General features: G+C 44.5%; 1 protein-coding gene across 1 annotated transcript in view; it reads right to left on the bottom strand.

Annotated features, from left to right (window-relative positions):
* LOC116977693 (neurogenic locus notch homolog protein 2-like) overlaps positions 1-19133 on the bottom strand; it is a 168446-nt gene that overhangs the window by 34267 nt on the left and 115046 nt on the right. Inside the window, exons 10-18 of the mRNA XM_033028368.1 lie at positions 17958-18071; positions 16996-17229; positions 14432-14542; positions 9270-9462; positions 8071-8216; positions 7403-7516; positions 2818-2937; positions 1360-1512; positions 122-350 (exon numbers count right to left, since the gene is read on the bottom strand). Coding sequence (XP_032884259.1) covers positions 122-350; positions 1360-1512; positions 2818-2937; positions 7403-7516; positions 8071-8216; positions 9270-9462; positions 14432-14542; positions 16996-17229; positions 17958-18071 — 1414 coding nt within the window. The remainder of the gene's footprint in view (positions 1-121; positions 351-1359; positions 1513-2817; positions 2938-7402; positions 7517-8070; positions 8217-9269; positions 9463-14431; positions 14543-16995; positions 17230-17957; positions 18072-19133) is intronic.

Raw genomic sequence — 19133 nt, 5'->3', positions numbered from 1 at the left:
TAATCTATATTTTATATGGTGGCTGTATTTTATAATGTATTTTGACAATTATCACATTTTAAAAGGTATGTTGTTGGCTGTGGTTATTTAAAGTTGCTACATAAAGCAAAGTTTATCTTACCTCTCTGTGCAGTCGGGCATGTTGTTTTCACAGTGAATCCCATTGAAACCTTGCGGGCACTTGCAGACATAACTGTTGACATAATCGGAGCAGTTCCCGCCGTTCAGACAAGGGTTACTGAAGCACTCGTTTATCTCTTGCTGGCACTTGTCACCATTGAATCCCAACAAACAGTTGCACAAGAACGTGTTGACACCATCAATACAGGAGCCCCCATTCTGGCATGGATCTATACAATGACAGCAGCACATTTTTAATTATTAACCAAGTACTGTATTTTGGTGCTGTACTTAACCAAGTTTTAGCAAGCAAGCAAACAAGAATTTACAAAAACAACAAGTTTTCAGCTGCAGCTTTAATCACAACACATGCCTTTAACACAGAAGGTTATGGATTTAAGTTCCACTCAAGACCAGAGTACATAATCCACCTGGCCTCCCTGGCAGTAAAGGAGAGGGAAAGATTTATCCGTAAATTAGAAACATAGAAAAATTAGGTGCAGGAGTAGGCCAATTGGCCCTTCAAGCCAGCACCGCCATTCAATATGATCATGGCTGATCATCTAAAATCAGGACCCCGTTCCTGCTTTTCCCCCCATATCCCTTGATTCCTTCAGCCCTAAGAGCTAAATCTAACTCTCTCTTGAAAACATCCAGTGAATTATCCTCCACTGCCTTCTGTGGCAGAGAATTCCACAGATTAACAACTCTCTGTGTGAAGATGTTTATCCTCATCTCAGTCCTAAATGGCCTACCCCTTATTCTTAAACTGTGACCGCTGGTTCTGGACTCCCCCAACATCAGGATTTTTTTTTCCTGCATCTAGCCTGTCCAATCCTTTAAGAATTTGATATGTTTCTATAATTCTAAATTCCAGTGAATTGTCACTTGAGTGGCCGTGGTGCCAAATTTTGGATGTATTGTTCACCTAAAGCCTCATTTACACATGGATGTGGAATCAATAATCCTATAACACCATTTCAAAAGGACCTCACTCAGTATCCTGGACAATATCCTCAGCCGCCATCACTGAAGCAATATGGTTACCATCACAGTGTCTTTGTAGGTCCTTGTCTTTAAATAGTTAGGCTTTCTACCTTATAACAGTGACGGTACCTTATGGAGTCGGTCACCGCACAGAAATCATTTAGAGCTGAGCTCATGCAAATTTAACAGAACAGAAAGCTTTTTCTTCCAAAGAGCAACAAATGAATTTCATTGCACGTTTAAAGCACTTACTGGGGCTACAGTCATTTGCGTTTGTCTTACAGTTCACTCCCGTGTAGCCAGGGAGGCAATGACACTGGTAGCTCCCAGGAATATTTTGACAAGCAGCACTATTTTTGCAGGGATCAGCAACACACTCGTCAATATCCACCGAACATCTCCGACCTACAAGGCAAAACATTCATTAGAACCACATACTGCAGTGAGTGGGGACTTTCCAAATTCCACACCATCTAAAACAATCCATACTGTGGGAAGGTAAAGCCCAAGGGTCAAATGACTACATAATAATTGAATTATTTAATGTGCAGAAATAAAAAAATGGTTTAACGGAATTTCCCAGAATTTAGAGCACAAAAGAACAAGTACAGATGAAATGGCAGTAAAGGCCATTCAGACTTCGCATCTGCTCAACACGTCAATGAATGCCAGGTTGACCTACTTTATCTCCATCCTTCCTGATTATTCCCACACCCCTCTGTATCCCGACATGACCCAACCATGTCTTGCCAATGCCTCAGTTCCACAGAGTGCTTCTATAAAAACCCTAGTTTTAAATGTCTCTGGCTTTTTAATAACTATAAAACAGATTAAATAGTTAAAGAAGATTATTAGTTTGTTAATTTTTTTAGTACATTTAAAACTCTCTGAAATAAAAGTTTAAACAAAATAAAATAGTTTAAAAATAATTTGTCCATTGCCGAGGCTGAGATGCCGGGTCTGAAGGAGTAATAAGCTATGGGTGGAAAAACACACAGACAATAGGCACGAGTAAGCCATTCAGCCCATCTAGTCTGCTCTGCCACTCAATACAATCATGGCTGATTATCTACCTCAGTGTATTCTCATTCTCTCTCAGTGCTTGTGATGCCTTTTGCGGCTTCTTAAGGTGCGTCTTGGCCTTCACAGCCCTGGTTGGTAGTTAATTTCACAGGTTCTCCACCCACAAAATGAAGACATTTCTACACATCCGAAGCATAAATCCCTAGTCCTGCGATCCGAGACCTAGACCCTTTGTTCTCGACATCCAGCCATGAATGGATTCGTCCTCGTGTCCTACCTGGCTAGCCCTATAAGAAGACGGTCTTCAATTGGACCCGTTCTTACTCTTTCAATCATTGGCGAATGCAATCCAGCAACACAATCTCTCCTCACTGCTTTTAGTTTAGTTTAGTTTAGATACAGCACAGAAATAGGCCCTTCGGCCCACAAAGTCTGACCAGCAATCCCCGCACACTAACACTATCCTACACACTCGGGTCAATTTACAATTTTACCAAACCAATTAACGTACGAACCTATACATCTTTGGAGTCCCAGGAATCAGTAAAGCTTTGCAGCATTCTCCATGGCTGCTACGACTTTGAGGTTAAGAAGAATTGAGGTACCAGTCAGTCTTGATTTAACTGAATCATACAGCTATTGAATAGTCCAGGTTTGTTCCTAATCTAACAACGTATAAAATCTCACCTTGCCAACCCACTGTGCATGTGCACACATAATTCTCATAGTCTTCGGTTTCACTGCATATACCGCCATTTTCACATGGTTGGGAGGAGCATGGGGCGAGAATGGACTCGCAATCTTTGCCTAAAGAAATGGAAAGGAAGGTGAAGAAAATCCATTAGAACAATGCAAGGTACAACGGGTTGCAATACACTCATGCACATATTGCTGTTGGCAGGGAGGCCCATTGAAAACAAGTGTTATGGCACCTCAGCTTTTAGTGTGGTTTAGAGATATGGACATGGAAACAGGCCCTTCGGACCACAAAGTCCACACCAGCTATCGATCACCCAATTCAGGTTTGTTCTATCTTACCCAACTTTCTCATCCACTCCCTACACATTAGGACAATTGTACAGAGGCCAATTAACCTACAAACCTGCACGTTTTTGGAATGTGGGAGGAAACCGGAGGTCCCAGAGGAAACCAACGCAGTCACAGGGAGTAGGTGCAAACTCCACTCAAACAGCACCCGAGGTCAGGATCGAACCCAGGTCTCTGGTGCTGTGAGGCAGCAGCCCTACCAGTTGTGCCACTGTGCTGCCCTTTTGTTAGGACAGTTTACCTTAGTACAGAGAAGGGCAAAGAGAAGTTTTACAGCAGTTCTTAAAAATGATGAGGGATTCTGATCCAATTAGGAAAAAGTGCTCCCCCAGGAAAAAGAGTGGTAACCATTGGACAGAGACTTAAAATCATTGGCAAGAGAACCAAATGGGAGATGACATTTCCTGCTTGAAAAATAGTGTGTTGAGTATTCACTGCCTGATGTTGGACATTTTCTACAGAGCAATGGATGACATGGAAAATTAATTGGAAAAATTGCAATCCATGGGAAAGAAAAGGGGAGCGGGACAAAATTCAAATGCTGTGAATGCCATCTTTGACTATTCTGCTGCCAGAGTTAGACAGATATAGAAACATAGACATAGAAAATACGTGCAGGAGTAGGCCATTCGTCCCTTCGAGCCAGCACCACCATTCAATATGATCATGGCTGATCATCTAAAATCAGTACCCAGTTCCTGCTTTCTTCCCATATCCCTTAATTTCATTAGCCCTAAGAATTATTTCTCACTCTCTCTTGAATACATCCAATGAATTGGCCTCCACTGCCTTCAGTGGAAGAGAATTCCACAGATTCACAACTCTCTGGGTGAAAAGGTTTTTCCTCATTTCAGTCCTAAATGGCCCACCCCTTATTCTTAAACTGTGCCCCTGGATCTGGACTCTCCCACAATTGACTATTGATAGGCAAGGGGATAAAATTGATTATTGATAAGCAAGGGGATAAAATATGACAGAAGTTACAGAAATTAATGTAGAGTTGAGGTTATAGTGAGATCAGTACAATATTAATAAGTGGCTTGGAGCTAGATTGGCTTAATTAGTTCATTTGTATGTTAATTGGATAGCGCCTTCTAAGCATCAGCAGAGGCAGGAAGGGCCAAATGGCCCAGATCTCCACATCTGGCTTCTGGTGTTGGACTGTTGTAGTTTAGATTACAATTACAGTCCTGGGATGGGGCAGGGATATGGGAAGAAAAATTGAATACTGTTGGTAGTGAAAAAAGCAAGCTAGGAGAAAGAAGCAAAGACCTTGAACGATCATGGTCAACAACTGCCACTGTTTCACCTCACCTGGGCCCGAATAAAACAACAAACCAGTAAAGAAAACAGTTATACACAACAAAGACACAATATAATCAGAAACTCTGGAGGTCTGTACAATTGCAAAATTTGAAAACAAGTAGAGATAATTCAGCCATATCATAGTACAATATAACAGCACAGCATGTAATTTTTAAATGTAATCTGTACTTTCAGAATGCTTGGGAACAACCTTCATCACCATTCCCATCAGTTGAGCCAGACTAAAACCCGTCACCGTCAGAGTGATCTCCTTCAATAATGGAAACACAATAAAGAAATATTTTTACAAAGGACTTAGCTAGCTGCTTGAAGAGGGAGATTAGAGAGTATGTGAAGTGAGCATTAGTTTGGGCGGCTTGCATGGATTAAAGCACAGATGCGGACTTGATGCATGAAAAGTGCGACTGCAAAATTTAAGAATAACATGTCTAAATCCTTGTAAGACAGTGTCAGCCACAATTTAACCAGATGAGCGGAGTCTCATCTCAGTGAGTGGATTCAAATGCCATACCCAACTCTGGCAGTCCCTCTACTACTGAGAGAGCGCGATACTGTAGGTGCAATAGATTGTGACGTTAAAGCAGACTTGACTGACCCCTCAGAAAAAGATCCCATTGTATTAACAACGTGTTATTATCACATAGCTGAGGACACTTTGCCAATATTGCAGAAGTCTGGGATGCCCTGGAGATCATAGTTTTATGATGAGAGGGACAAAGTTTAAAGGAGATGTACGGGTTTAGACGGCACGGTGGCGCAGCGGTAGAGATGCTGCCTTACAGCGCTAGAGACCCAGGTTCAATCCTGACTACGGGTGCAATCAGTACGGAGTTTGTACATTCTCTCCGTGACCTGCCTAGGTTTTCTCCAGGTGCTCCGGTTACCTCTCACACTCCAGGAACGTCCAAGAACGCAAGATGAGGCTTCGGTAAAATTGAAAATTGTCCCTAATGTGTGTGGGATTGTTTTGGTGTGTGGGGATCGCAGGTCAGCATGGACTCGGTGGGCGAAGAGCCTGTTTCCGCGCTGTATCTGTAAACTAAATTGGGTGGTGGGTGCCTGGTATGTGCTGCCATGGATGGTGGTGGAGGTAGATATAATTGTGGCATTTTAGAGGCTTTCAGATAGGCACATGGAAGTGGAGAGAATTGAGGGATATGAAGAAACTCAGCGGGTGAGGCAGCATCTATGGAGAGAAGAAATTGGTGACGTTGCCAATTTGCTCTGGGCCTTTAATGCAGTGGTGTGCAAACGTCGCCAATTCCATCTCTCCATAGATACTGCCTCACCCGCTGAGTTTCTCCAGTATTTTTTGTCTACCTTCGATTTTTCCAGCATCTGCAGTTCTTTCTTAAACATTGAGGGATATGGATAAAGGGGCTATTCCTCTGCTATACCATTCTCTGTCAATGAGATAGCTGTAGTGTAAATAGTCTTGGAGCGGGGGAGGCTTTGAGATTTAAACTGATAGACCAAATGCTCACATCTTGGGCTGGGGTATCTGATGTCAGCTGAGACACTAGAACAGTAGAGCTGGACCTGCAGTAGCACCAGTCCTACAGTGGCAGGGGAGTAAAGAGATGTATGCATACCACCTCCAGCTCTCTCACATAGTAATGCATCACCAAGCTCCATCTTCAGCTCACAATCCTGCCTTGCACACCATTGCATTAAATGCCCAGAGCAAAAATCAGGCAGATTTCGCAACCACTCCTCAACATTTTTCTACTCCTCCCTCCATACAAGCAATTTCATCACCCGTCACCTGGAAATCAGTGAACTAAACTACACCAACCTTTGATTTGGTAAATAGAAGGTGATCTGAAAACCTTGTGCTGGACTTTGCCTTTCGTGACCACTGATGCTCAGGTTAAAGCACCAGCCCTGGAACTCTGGCCTTAGTCCTGCCCTCCGCAAAGGACATCCAGAACCAGTGCTGCAGGAATTGTCTCACGCTTACACCGGGATAAGGTTATTGCAGTTTGATAGAGCCGGTTTTGGTTCACACAAGCAAAATTAATAAGAATGCTCCCAAAGTTGAAGAGCATGTGATATGGAAATTTTATACTTATGGGGTTTCCCTGTTAATCAGGCAATAACATGAGCACTCTGTCATATGGCAACATTCTGGAGGGAGGTGGGAGTGATTTTTGAAACAGATAAATCAGATTTTAGAAATTTCTTTTAATGTGTGGGATCAGCCCATTATTTGCAAATGACAAATTTACTTGGGTCAAGACCAGTTTTAAACACAGTGCCCACACTTTAGAGGTTTGAGTTCAGTTTTGAGCACCATGTTATGGGAAAGGTGTTGTCAAGCTGGAAAGAGTTCACAGAAGATTTACAAGGAAGTTGCCAGGTCTTAAGGGCTTGAGCTATGGGGAGTGGTTGAGCAGGCTAGGACTCTATTCCTTGGAGGATGAGGGGTGATCTTAGAGGTGTACAAAATCATGGGAGGAATAGATCGGGCGGATGCACAGAGTTTCTTCCCAGAGTAAGGGAATCGAGAATCAGAGGACATCAATTTAAGATGAGGGGGGAAAGAATTAATAGGAACCTAAGGGGTAACTTTTTCACACAAAGGGTGGTGGATGTATGGAACGAGCTGTAGAAGGAGGTACTTGAGGCAGGTACAATCGCAACAATTAAGAAACATTTAGACAGATACATGGAAAGGACAGATTTAGAAGGATTTGGGCCAAACACAGGCAGGTGGAACGAGTGTAGATGGGGCATATTGGTTGGTGTGGGCAAATTAGGCCGACGGGCCTGTTTCCACACGATAAGACTCCATGACTCCAACACAGCATGGGAGAAACCCAGCAACCCAACGTCATCATCTACCAAAGGACGACACAAGGAAAACGCTGCACAGTGACTTTGCTTTAAAAACCCTTACCAGTATACGGGAGAGAGCACACACAGTGGTAGCTGTTCACTTCATCCACGCAGGCTCCTTTATTTAGGCAGGGATTGGATGCACATTCATTTATGTTGATTTGGCAGTCAAAACCTTAAGATTCAGAAGAGTGGGAAAAGAAAGGATTATTTTTTTTGCCTGCTTATAAGGTGATGCACGCTCCTGCCATTGCAGATATTCAGAAAAAGAACAATCAATCGGTTTTGACAGCAGTCAAAGTGAATGCTTAGCTGTGATAACATGCCTTTACCACTACGACCCTGTCCCCTTCAATGCAACTCCAACTCTGCAGGTAGTGATGAATACAATTGCCATCTGGTGGTAAAGTTAGGACAGTTTTTGCACTGTATACCCTTGCCCACAAAGGAGACTCACTGCCAGCACAAACCGCAATAACCCGCCCAAGCTGCACTGATCAACACCCGATCAATTCAGCTAAGCATTTGTCCCATTACTGTACGAGTTGAAACGTGCATCATTTGTAAGATGCACTGCAGCAAGTTACCATAGACTTCGGAGGCAGCATTTTTAACTTGCTCTAATCCAAATGCCTGAATGCATTTTTGGACATGGGCATTTCCACCCATTAGGGCATCCCACTCAATGTAACTATTTGGATGATATGAGCTTCACAGATTTTTCCTCACCTTTGAACCCTTTCACGCACGTGCACTTGTAACCATTGACGAGGTTCTCACAAGTTCCACCCTGCTGACAGGGATTTGACTCGCACTCATCTTTGTCCACATCGCAGTTTACTCCAGCCCAGCCAGCATCACATTTGCATTGGTAACTGCGAGAAGGAAAAATAAGAAGTTCAAGGCAAAGATTAACCAGAATCGTCACCTGCTTGGAAAAGTCACGTCCAAAAATGCAATGGGGCCCTGTAAATCCAAGGATATCATCAAAAAATGTATCTGGACTGAACTCCATGCGAGTCAAAAATGACACTCCAGTACAGTGCTTAGGGACAATGCACTGATGGATATGCCACCTTTGGGATGTGAAGCTTACAAGAAGGGTGGGGGTTTCTTTTGGGTAACAATGATCCTTAACCAAAGCCTTGAAGATGATTATCTGGTAGCCACACCCTGTCTGTTTAAGAGAATTCACCTTTGTTGACCGTGTAAACCCTTCCCCGTTGCTTTCAATGAATGATGTGATATACAAAACACATAGCATGCATCAAGCATTGGTTAATGCATTAAAAATACCAACTCCACATTCAATTCAAGACCGCACATGCAGGCAACAAATAGAAAATATCAGGTTTGTCCAATCCAATGAAAACCGGGACTTTAGTACCCAACCTTCTTGCGCCTATTCTTAGGCATAATATAGTTACCCCTCAGAGAAGAACAATTTTTAGTTATGTCCTCACACAAATTTTTAATTGGTTTCACACTGTTGAATTTTTCATGCATCACCTCTCAAATGCAATGAATCAAACTGGAACACAGTTTCATGAGGCCACAATCAGGCATGTCGGTCTCACCCAGCAAGCCAAACAGCATAGGCACACCAAACTCTGCCTGTACCCCATACCCATGTAGGATAAACAGCAAACTAACTGTAGGTGGCATTCAGATTCCCTCAGTTGACTCCTGCCCAGTTGGTCTCACTTTCACACTGGTAACTGCAAAAATGAAAACGATAATTTTTAAGGCAAGAATTAACTATGCTCCTGGAGTTTTCCTTATGCCTCCGTTGCCCCTGCGCCCCACCCACCACCGTTACTTTACAGAGTGAGAATTAGCAGTGAGAATTTCTAACAAATATTTTGCAAGTTAAATGCAACAGGTCTAAGAGGTAGAAGGAGCAAAGAAAGGCAGCGACTGGAACAGACCTGTTGACGTCATCTACACATCGTCCATGAATACAGGGACTGCTCTTGCACTCGTCCACCTCCGATATACAATGGGGATCATGATATCCTTCAGGGCAGTGACAAACAAAGTGGTTTATTTTATCGACACATGTACCTCCATTATGACATGGGTTGGAGGCACACTCATCTATGTCAACATTGCACATGGGTCCTGCGAATGAGAACACAAAAACACTTTAACGTGAAGCCACGCACCCACAATTCAAAATTATTTTGCTTCATTGTCAGACTCCACTCTGAGGTCCTTGTTCAATTCTCCCCTGTACCCATACCATCGTACCACCATCCGCACTTACTCCATTTCAGCTACTACTTCTCTACTGAATCACGAACACAAAAAAAACTTTCAAGTTGTGCCTAGGTTGTCAGAGCTGGAATGAGGAGGGAAAGGAACTGAAGATTGCTCAGAAGGAACCAATTCAAGAGTAAATATTTCTCAATACTTAGAAAGATGAGCCTGTCAGCTGAGAGTGAACATTTTTAATAAGACAACCCAACTGGTGAGAGACTCCATTATTGTAATAAAGCTAATGCATCCTCAAGAGATCTAACAAGAGCATACCCTTCTGCTAGCCTAAGTAAAGGGGGTTACATGGTGGTGCAGCTGTAGAGTTGATACCTCACAGTGCCAGAGACCTTGGTTCGATCCTCACTACGGGTGCTGTCTGTATGGAGTTGAGACACTCTCCCCATTACAGCGTGGTTTTCTCTCGGGTGCGCCACTTTCCTCCCATACTCCAAAGACATACAGGTTCATAGCTAATTGGCGTCGCTAAAAACTGTAAATTGTTCAGAGTGTACCGGATAACGCTAGTGTACGGAGATCACTGGTCGGCGCGGACGGTGGGCTGTAGGGCCTGTCTCCACGCTAAATCTCTAAACTAAACTAAAGGGGCAGAGCCATGATTTTTTGTAAGCTTGACAGACAGGACTTTGGCTCTTGTCAAAGAGCTTTGTCTCACCACCTGTTGGCTCCACCCATGCTTAAAGACAGTCGGGGAAGAATCCTGTGAGCTTTGAGCAATGAAATTGCAAACCTACTCTTTGTACATGGGTTTATAATTTCACTGCACAGAGGAACTGCCGTTCCAGCCGCACCCTCATTATCTCTTCAAACAATTATCCCATTGAATGGAGCCCAGGTATCTGTCACCAACAAAGAACAAAAATAAATCATCACAGGAATGAGAAATAGACAGTGTGATTTGTAAGATATTAGTCATTGCTGGAAGTGGAGGCACACGATTCTATATTTAATGGATAAAATGATTATGATCATGGGAATGCCCTTTGCACAATGCCAAATTTCAACAACTCGGGTTTCCAGTCACAAATAATTGAGAGAGCAGGCCGAAAGATGCATGGACCATAGGAGGAGATCAGATGGGCTTACCAAGACCAATCCGTCATCCTGCCTACGTCAATGGCTAGGGAATAAATTAAAATCTCAACTGTGCACAAATCGTAGAGTGTAGAAGCAGTCCCGAAATTCATGGAAGGATCACGGAATGAAAGAAAGCAAAGGGATAATGGGATCCAAACGAAATCACCTTTCAAATCATCAGGGGAAGGGAATGAGGTCAGTGAAACCTATTGCTTTACAATCCGGTCCATGTACGTCATCTTCCTCATGACTTTAAACTGTATTTCCTTTGTTGAATTTGGGTCAAATGCCTCATGTGACCACGACGCAACTGGTAGAGCTGCAACAGCTCCAACAATCCGGCTGCAGGCCTGGTCTCCGGTACTGTCTATGGAGTTTGCATGTTCTCCCCGAGACCACGTAGGTTTCCCCTGAGTGGTCTGGTTTTCTCCCACTTCCAACAGATGTGCTGGCTAATTGGTCACTGTAAAATATCCCCAGTGTAGTTAAAGTGGTAAACAAATCAAAGGGGTGTTGACACGCACATATGAGATAGCAAGTTGCAGGCGTACAGGGAAATAGAGAGGGGGAAAGGGACTGTTGGAAATGCTTTCTGAAAACTGAATCATTCAAATCTGAAAGTTAAAAAAAGTGATGCACAATTTCCTCTCTTGCTCGAGGTCAAATTCTCATTCTGTTGAAAGATCTGGGCATCGAATATCATATACTATTTCATTCTCAATCTTTTCCCTCCCCTCTTGGCTCAGTTGTAGCACTCTCACCCACTCTTACAATGTTAAGAGACCGGCCCAAAATTCTGGAAGAGAAGCAAGGAGCTCTGCAGTTTTGCAGGTGCTGGCTCTCAAATAAGATGCACTGAATAGATCCAACACGTCTTCAAAAAGCCAGAGTCCTGAAGATATGGTCAATATTTACCCCTCACCAATACACACAACTGTTTGCTGTCATAAAACTGGCCAAGTGATCATTCTCTACAGAAATTGAATGCACAAAGAATTCCACGAATACTTCTCATGGTGGGCGGCACAGTGGCGTAGCAGTAGATTTGCTGCCTTAGAACACCACAGATCTGGGTTCGATCCTGACTACGGGTGCTGCCTGTACGGAGTTTGCACCTTCTCCCTGTGGCCACGCGGGTTTTCTCCGGGTGCACCGGCTTCCTCCCACATTCCAAAGATGTATAGGTTTGTAGGTTAATTGGCTTTGGTAAAAAATTGTAAATTGTCCCTCGTGCGTAGGGTAGTGCAAGTGTATAGGGTGATTGCTGGTCGGCGTGGTGTACTCAGTGGGCCAAAAGGCTCGTTTCTACGCTCTCTCTAAAGTCTCTAAAAGGCTAAATTCAAATTCCAAAATTCAATATCCAAAGAAAGCACCAAAAAAAAAAAGAACATCCCATTGGAATGAACATTGTTTTTTTCACTTTTGCTCAATAAAAAGGTCACCTTTTAAAAACAGGCTGAATTGTGATGTGACACACCTATAAACATGTTGCCTAAAAAGGCTATGGTAAATTGAATGAAATGGCTCCAAATGTATAGCACTGAAAGAAATCTAAAAATAAAATTACATTTAGGGCATTGGAAAAACCAAGATCTGTCTGCCCCTCTCATTGGGCATAAGGAAGCCTGCAGACTACTTCCGGAAGTGGCGGCGCTGGGAACGGCTGCGGCTCGCCTGCAGTCCGTTTGTTTTTACTTTTTTGTGTTGTTTTTTTTTCCGTTTTGTCTAGTTGTGTTTTTGGTTTTTAGGTTGTGTTTATGTGGTGGGGGGGGGGGGTTGAAACGGGGTTTGCTGTCTCTCCCTTGGGGGGAATACGACTTTTTCGTCGTATCCCCCCTCTCTGCCTCCGTCTGCGCTGAGGCCTAAGGGCGGAGCTGGCGACCTCGGGACTCCGGAGGCAGCCTGTCAGGACTCGCCCTGGGTTCGCTCCCGTGAGGGCGGCCCAGCTCGGGGCTGGAACTGCGCTCCCGTGAGGACGGCCTGGCGAGGGGCCGAGACTCTCCCGTGCGGGGCTGTGGTACTCCCGTCGGAGTGGTCCAGCCCGAGGGAGGAACGGCACTCCCGTCGGAGTGGCCCAGCCCGAGGGAAGAACGGCACTCCCGTCGGAGTGGCCCAGCCCGAGGGAGGAACGGCACTCCCGTCGGAGTGGCCCAGCCCGAGGGAGGAACGGCACTCCCGTCGGAGTGGCCCAGCCCGAGGGAGGAACGGCACTCCCGTCGGAGTGGCCCAGCCCGAGGGAGGAACGGCACTCCCGTCGGAGTGGCCCAGCCCGAGGGAGGAACGGCACTCCCGTCGGAGTGGCCCAGCCCGAGGGAGGAACGGCACTCCCGTCGGAGTGGCCCAGCCCGAGGGAGGAACGGCACTCCCGTCGGAGTGGCCCAGCTCGAGGGAGGAACAGCACTCACGTGAGGGCGATCCGGCTCGGGGCTGGAACGGTGCTCCGGTGGCTGGGACGGCGTTCTGGCGGCGGTGACCTGAGTCCTGGGTTCAGCTGCAGGCCAGTGGCTGCGTACGCTGGACTGGAGGGCGGCAGCTTCGACCACCCTGGGCCGCGGTGTTTGAGCCGGCCCGTTGCGGGGTTCGGTGAGCCGCGGGACTGATTTACCATCGCCCGGTGGGGTATCGCCTCAGCGCAGAGGGAGAAGAGGAGGGAAGAGACTGCAGCCCTAAGATTTTTGCCTCCACCACAGTGAGGTGCTTGGAGGACTCACTGTGGTGGTGTTAATTTGTGTTTACTGTTGTTATTATTGTATGATTGTATGTATGACTGCAGGCACGAAATTTCGTTCAGACCGTAAGGTCTGAATGACAATAAAGGCATTCAATTCAATTCAATTCAATTCAATTCAAAGACCAGCAGGGCTCCTGCTCATGTTTTGGCCAATACATCCCTTATATTGTTCAAGAAGGAACTGCAGATGCTGGAAGATCGAAGGTACACAAAAATGCTGGAGAAACTCAGCGGGTGCAACAGCATCTATGGAGCGAAGGAAATAGGTGACGTTTCGGGCCGAAACCCTTCTTCAGACTGATCTTGTGCAGTGCCATCAGGTTCACCGGGCCATGATGATATAGAACATAGAATATACAGAATAGGAACAGGCCCGTTGGCCCATGATCTCTGTGCTGACCATGATACCAAGTTAAAGTAACTCAATCTTTATGAATGAATCATTTATGTATAATTTGTTTGTGTATTGTACAAGTCTACTTGCCTGTGATGCTGCTGCCACAAGTAAGATTTGCACTGTACCTATACCTCACCCGACTTGTGCACATGATAAATCGATTCGACACTGCCTGCACCTGATCCCTATCTCCCCATTCCATGCACAATCACATGTCTGAGCAAATGCCTCTTAATAATCACAATCGTATCACACTTCTACTACTTTCCCCAATCACCGATCAATTTCTGTGTAAAAAGTCTCAAATCTTTAAACGCTCTCACCTTAAATCTACGCCCTTGAGTATTTGGCATTTCTACACTGGGAAAATAATCAATGTTCTTACCCTAACTCCCTCTCATAATTATATAATCTAATCCTATGTTTACACGAGTAGCTCTTGGTCAGTAAATAATGCTTGTTTTAACTCCTTCAATTTCTGAAGGAACTGTTCCCAGCAGTACCAACATACTTTTCCTAAATTAAAAAAATGACAGAAAATCTGTTGTCGACTGTTTAGCATAAATTAGAACACAAGCCCTTGGAGCAACAGCAATATCTGGTCTTACCTGTATATCCAGGACTGCAGACGCAATCATAGCGATTAATACCATCTTGACAGCTTCCATAGTCACATGGGTTGCTGGCACAGTCATCATAGTTAATCTCACAATTAACACCTGCAAAACAGGTCATGCAAAACAGTAATTTAACATCCATTCAATGCAATGCAACAGAGTGGCAAGATCAAATGGTTCAAACAAGTCACAACTCACAAAGACCCTGAGGGTTTGAAGAGACTTTCCCCAAGAGTCCCAACAATAATCTTGCACTTGTGGTACGTAAAGTCAAGTAAACACCGTTCTATCCACAGTGAATTAATCTAAACAAATATTCTCTATACATTTTATGCCACACAGTTCAGATTTCCTGCACTATTCTCAGCTTCAGAAAGTTCCTAATTCTGCGCTTGCTCAAAACTCTGGAGCACAAGGCAATCGGATAGAAGTTGGCATCTGCAGAGAAGATCTAAAAACAAGCTGCTGAGAACTCACTCACCCTGGTTCCTTCCTGTCCATTAGTTAATCACCTCGGGCACAGTCCATATCCTGATTTCAACATGGGGAAAAACTATGTGATTGTACCTATTTATACCTGGTTCACTAACCACTGGCTTGCAAACATGAAATTAATTGCCTTCATATGTTCTTGGTTGCTATTTGACAATAGCCAAGAGGTGCAGGAGTAGGCCATTCGGCCCCCTCGAGTCAGCACCACCATTCAATGTGATCGTGGCTGATCATCCACAATCAGTGACCCGTTCCTGCCTTCTCCCCATATCCCATGACTCCGCTATCTTTAAGAGCTCTAGCTAACTATCTCCTGAAAGCATCCAGAGAACCAGCCTCCACCGCTCGCTGAGGCAGAGAATTCCACAGACTCACAACTTTCTGTGGGAATTTTTTTTCCCTCGTCTCCGTTCTAAATGGCTTACCCCTTATTCTTAAAACTGTGGGCCTGGTTCTGGATTCCCCCAACATCAGGAACATGTTTCCTGCCTCTAGCGTGTCCAAACCCTTAATAATCTTATACGTTTCAATAAGATACCCTCTCATCCTTCCAGATTCCAGAGTATCCAAGCCCAGCCACACCATTCTATCAACATATGACAGTCTCACCATCCCAGGAATTAACCTGGTGAACCTATGCCGCACTTCCTCAATAGCAAGAATGTCCTTCCTCAAATTGGGAGACCGAAACTGCACACAATCCTCCAGGTGTGGTCTCACTGTACAACTGCAGAAGGACCTCTTTGCTCTTATACTCAACTCCTCTTGTTATGAAGGCCAACATGCATTTGCTTTCTTCACTGCCTGCAGTACCTTTCAGTGACTGATGAACAAGGGCCCCCAGGTCCCATTTTACTTCCCCGTTTCCCAACGCGACTCCATTTAGATAATAATCTGCCTTCCTGTTTTTGTCACCAAAGTTGATAACCTCACATTTATCCACATTAAACTTCATCTGCCATGCATCTGCCCACTCGCCCAACCTTTCCAAGTCACCCTGCATCATCATAGCATCCTCTTCACACTGCCACCCAGCTTTGTGTCATCTGCAAATTTGCTAATGTTACTTTTAAGTTTTCGAAAAAAAGGATTCTACACTGAATCTTCTGTCTCAACCACATTAAGAATATTTGAGGCTGGTATGAATTACCTGTTCCATCAAGCCACTCTGTCGTTCAAGGTCATGGCTGATTGTCTCCTTGTATTCTGCTTGGGTAGCTTACAATTTCAGATAACATCCCCATTCCCACCTGACTAGCCTCCGCTCCTCTCCTCTTAATCTACACAGGTCGTTCCATGCAAGCCTTTCTCCCAACTCGCCAGTTCTTTTTCACCTCCTCCACCTGCTCAGCAGCCACCGCTACCCCCCTCCAGGTCGCTATATCACCCACCCATCCCCCCCCTGATCTCATCTACATACCATCCCTCTCTCTGGTAGTACATTTCACTCCTGATCTTCCTTTCTTATTCAATTCCACCATCTGCAGCCCTTTGACTTCTCCACCTCTCACCTCCAGCTTTTATGACCATCTCCACCCTTCTCTCCTCCACACAACTCATCTGCCAATCCCCCCCCCCCACCGCATCCACCTGTCACTTGCCACCCCATCCCTTCCCCCTCACCTCTTTCTATCAGGTATCTTCCCTCAACACCATTATTTGGAAAAAATGTCCCACCCATTTCCCTCCATTGATGCTGCCTGGCTAGCAGATCATTTTTTGCTCATGCTTCCAGGAGTCTCTTTTTTCTTCATTCTGAATCTTTATGTTTGAAACGCTAATTTAAACATCTACTGTAGTGGCACTTCACATTGAGTGTTGTACGAGTGTTTCAATTTAAATAGATGCCATGTAATTATTTAAAGCACCCTTCAATCTAAGAGTTAGCATGCCTGCAAAAGGATGGAAACAGCTCCCTTACCAAACAGTGATGAGAATACCAGTTCATCAAAAAACAGCATGTTAATGTGGTGAGATGTGATGTGCTCATCAACAATCAGCACAATTGCCAGGTGATTTTCCTGGGCTTGACAAGACTGGTTGTTTAATAAACAGGGACTTGCCAGAGGTGCCAACTGGGCATCGACACTTGTATTCATTCACACGGTCTTGGCAGGTGCCTCCGTTCTGACAGGGTTGACTCTGACACTCGTCGATCTGCTCGCTGCAGATCAGCCCCTTGTAACCAGAATCGCAGATGCAGGTGTAGCCGGCGATCCCATCCTTGCACATCCCATAGTGGCAGGGGTCTGGACTGCAATCATCTTCGTTAATCTCACACATAATCCCCACGAACCCTTGTATATCCATTTGGGAGCAAGGAGGAAAAAAAGAGTGGAATTAGCAGGAAGAATTTTAAAGCAAGAAACCATTTCTACACACCACCATGCTTTAAAATTTCACAAGAGCTGAAGTGTTTTACACTTGAATTAGCAACAGTTTGCCAGATTACTTGGCCTATGCTAGTACTCAAATGCATATACCCAACCTGTCCTGCCAAATATGCTATAAGCATATAAAAGCTGTATTGCAATGCTTGGGAACTATAACCATTAGCCCAGCCTCATCCTGGTTTAGAGTGTGGTCAATGCACAAAGCAATGGTTGGCCAAACCCATGTGGGTTTGCGAAATTAAAAGTAGTCTGGCACTGCAACAGTTAAACGTGACTGTGGGAAAGTTATTTTAATTCAGATGTGTCCCAAGGACAAGTAATCTAATGCTGCAATGCGCTGCGAGGTAACATTAATTATCAGTTGCCTGAAAACACAAGTGTGGTGGGGGAGGAATCTATTTCTGCAGCAGAACAGGAATTCCAGTTCAGTCAGCACCTGCAAGTTAAACAATTCAGGGACTGTCTGAGTATGGAACTCTCAAACATTGGGATGTGATAGTTGGGAGCCAGAAAGGGGGGGAAGAACTAACTTGGCAAGTTAACTCGCAAAACATTCCATGAAAGCAAGATTTCAAACACTTCAGATAACATTTAGTTTCACTTCCATTTGTCTAGAAATTAATTTGATTTACCTTCACTGCACTCGCACTCAAAAGCATTTGGCCGATCAATACATTTGGCTCCGTGCTGGCATGGGGTGCTGGCACATTCATCAATGTCGATGTGGCACATATTTCCAGCAAAACCTGCCGCAAACACACACATAGAAAAAGCCACAATAGTGAACAAAGCACAGCTCATTCATAAAAGTCCTTTAAGGAGACAATATTTCAATGATGTACAGGCAAGACAGAGATTTGGACTAAAGTTTGAAAGATGCTCAAATTTAAATATGGTGCCTGGTTCATTTAAATTGGTTAATGAATAAATATGTAATTTTGAAAAAAAGCTGGTATAATTAAATAGGCTAAAAAAGATCGACACAAGGAACTGCAGATACTGGAACCTTGCCTTGAATCAGGGTGGCACAATGGCACGACGGCAGAGTTACTGCCTTACAGCGCCAGAGACCTGGGTTTGATCCTGGCTACGGGTGCCTTCTGTATGGAGTTTGTACAGGATACTGAGTTGGATGATCAGCCATGATCATATTGAATGGCGGTGCAGGCTCGAAGGGCCGAATGGCCTACTCCTGCAGCTATTTTCTATGTTTCTATGTTCTCCCTGTGACCATGGGTTTTCTCGGGGTGCTCTGGTTTCCTCCCACATTCCAAAGACGTGCACATTTGTAGGTTAATGTTCTTCTGTCAATTGTTCTCAGTGTTAGTTGGCGTGGACTCGGTCGGCCGAAGGACCCATTTCCACTCTCCATCTCTAAACTAAATACAAAGTACTGGACTAACTCAGCAGGTCAGCCAGCATCTCTAGAGGACATTGATAGGTTAATGAAGTAAGATGGGGTACAGATCCAAAACATCTCCTATCCGTGTCCTCCAGAGATGCTGTCTGACCTGCTGAGTTACTCCAGCACTTAAAATAAAATCTTAAGAGTTTTATTTAAATCCTCTGTCAAGGGAACTTGTTGGTCCAGCTTATTCTCCATTCATTGAGCAGCCCAATGAAAAGGCCAAGAGAGTGATCCAATTGTACCAATTCTCTGTGACAAAGTTTAATTGTAAGAAGACTAAGATCAGATGGATTATCAGGTATCATATAGTCATAGTCAGGGCCGGCCTGAAGCCAATTAGACCGATTTTTCCAAATTGGGCCCCGCGTTAATTTTCTGTATTTCATATGGAAACACAAAT

This window comes from Amblyraja radiata, chromosome 10, assembly GCF_010909765.2.
Source record: "Amblyraja radiata isolate CabotCenter1 chromosome 10, sAmbRad1.1.pri, whole genome shotgun sequence".
Classification (NCBI taxonomy): domain Eukaryota; kingdom Metazoa; phylum Chordata; class Chondrichthyes; order Rajiformes; family Rajidae; genus Amblyraja; species Amblyraja radiata.
The sequence above is the reverse complement of the archived record's forward strand: the minus strand, read 5'-3'. Positions and strand labels throughout refer to the sequence as shown.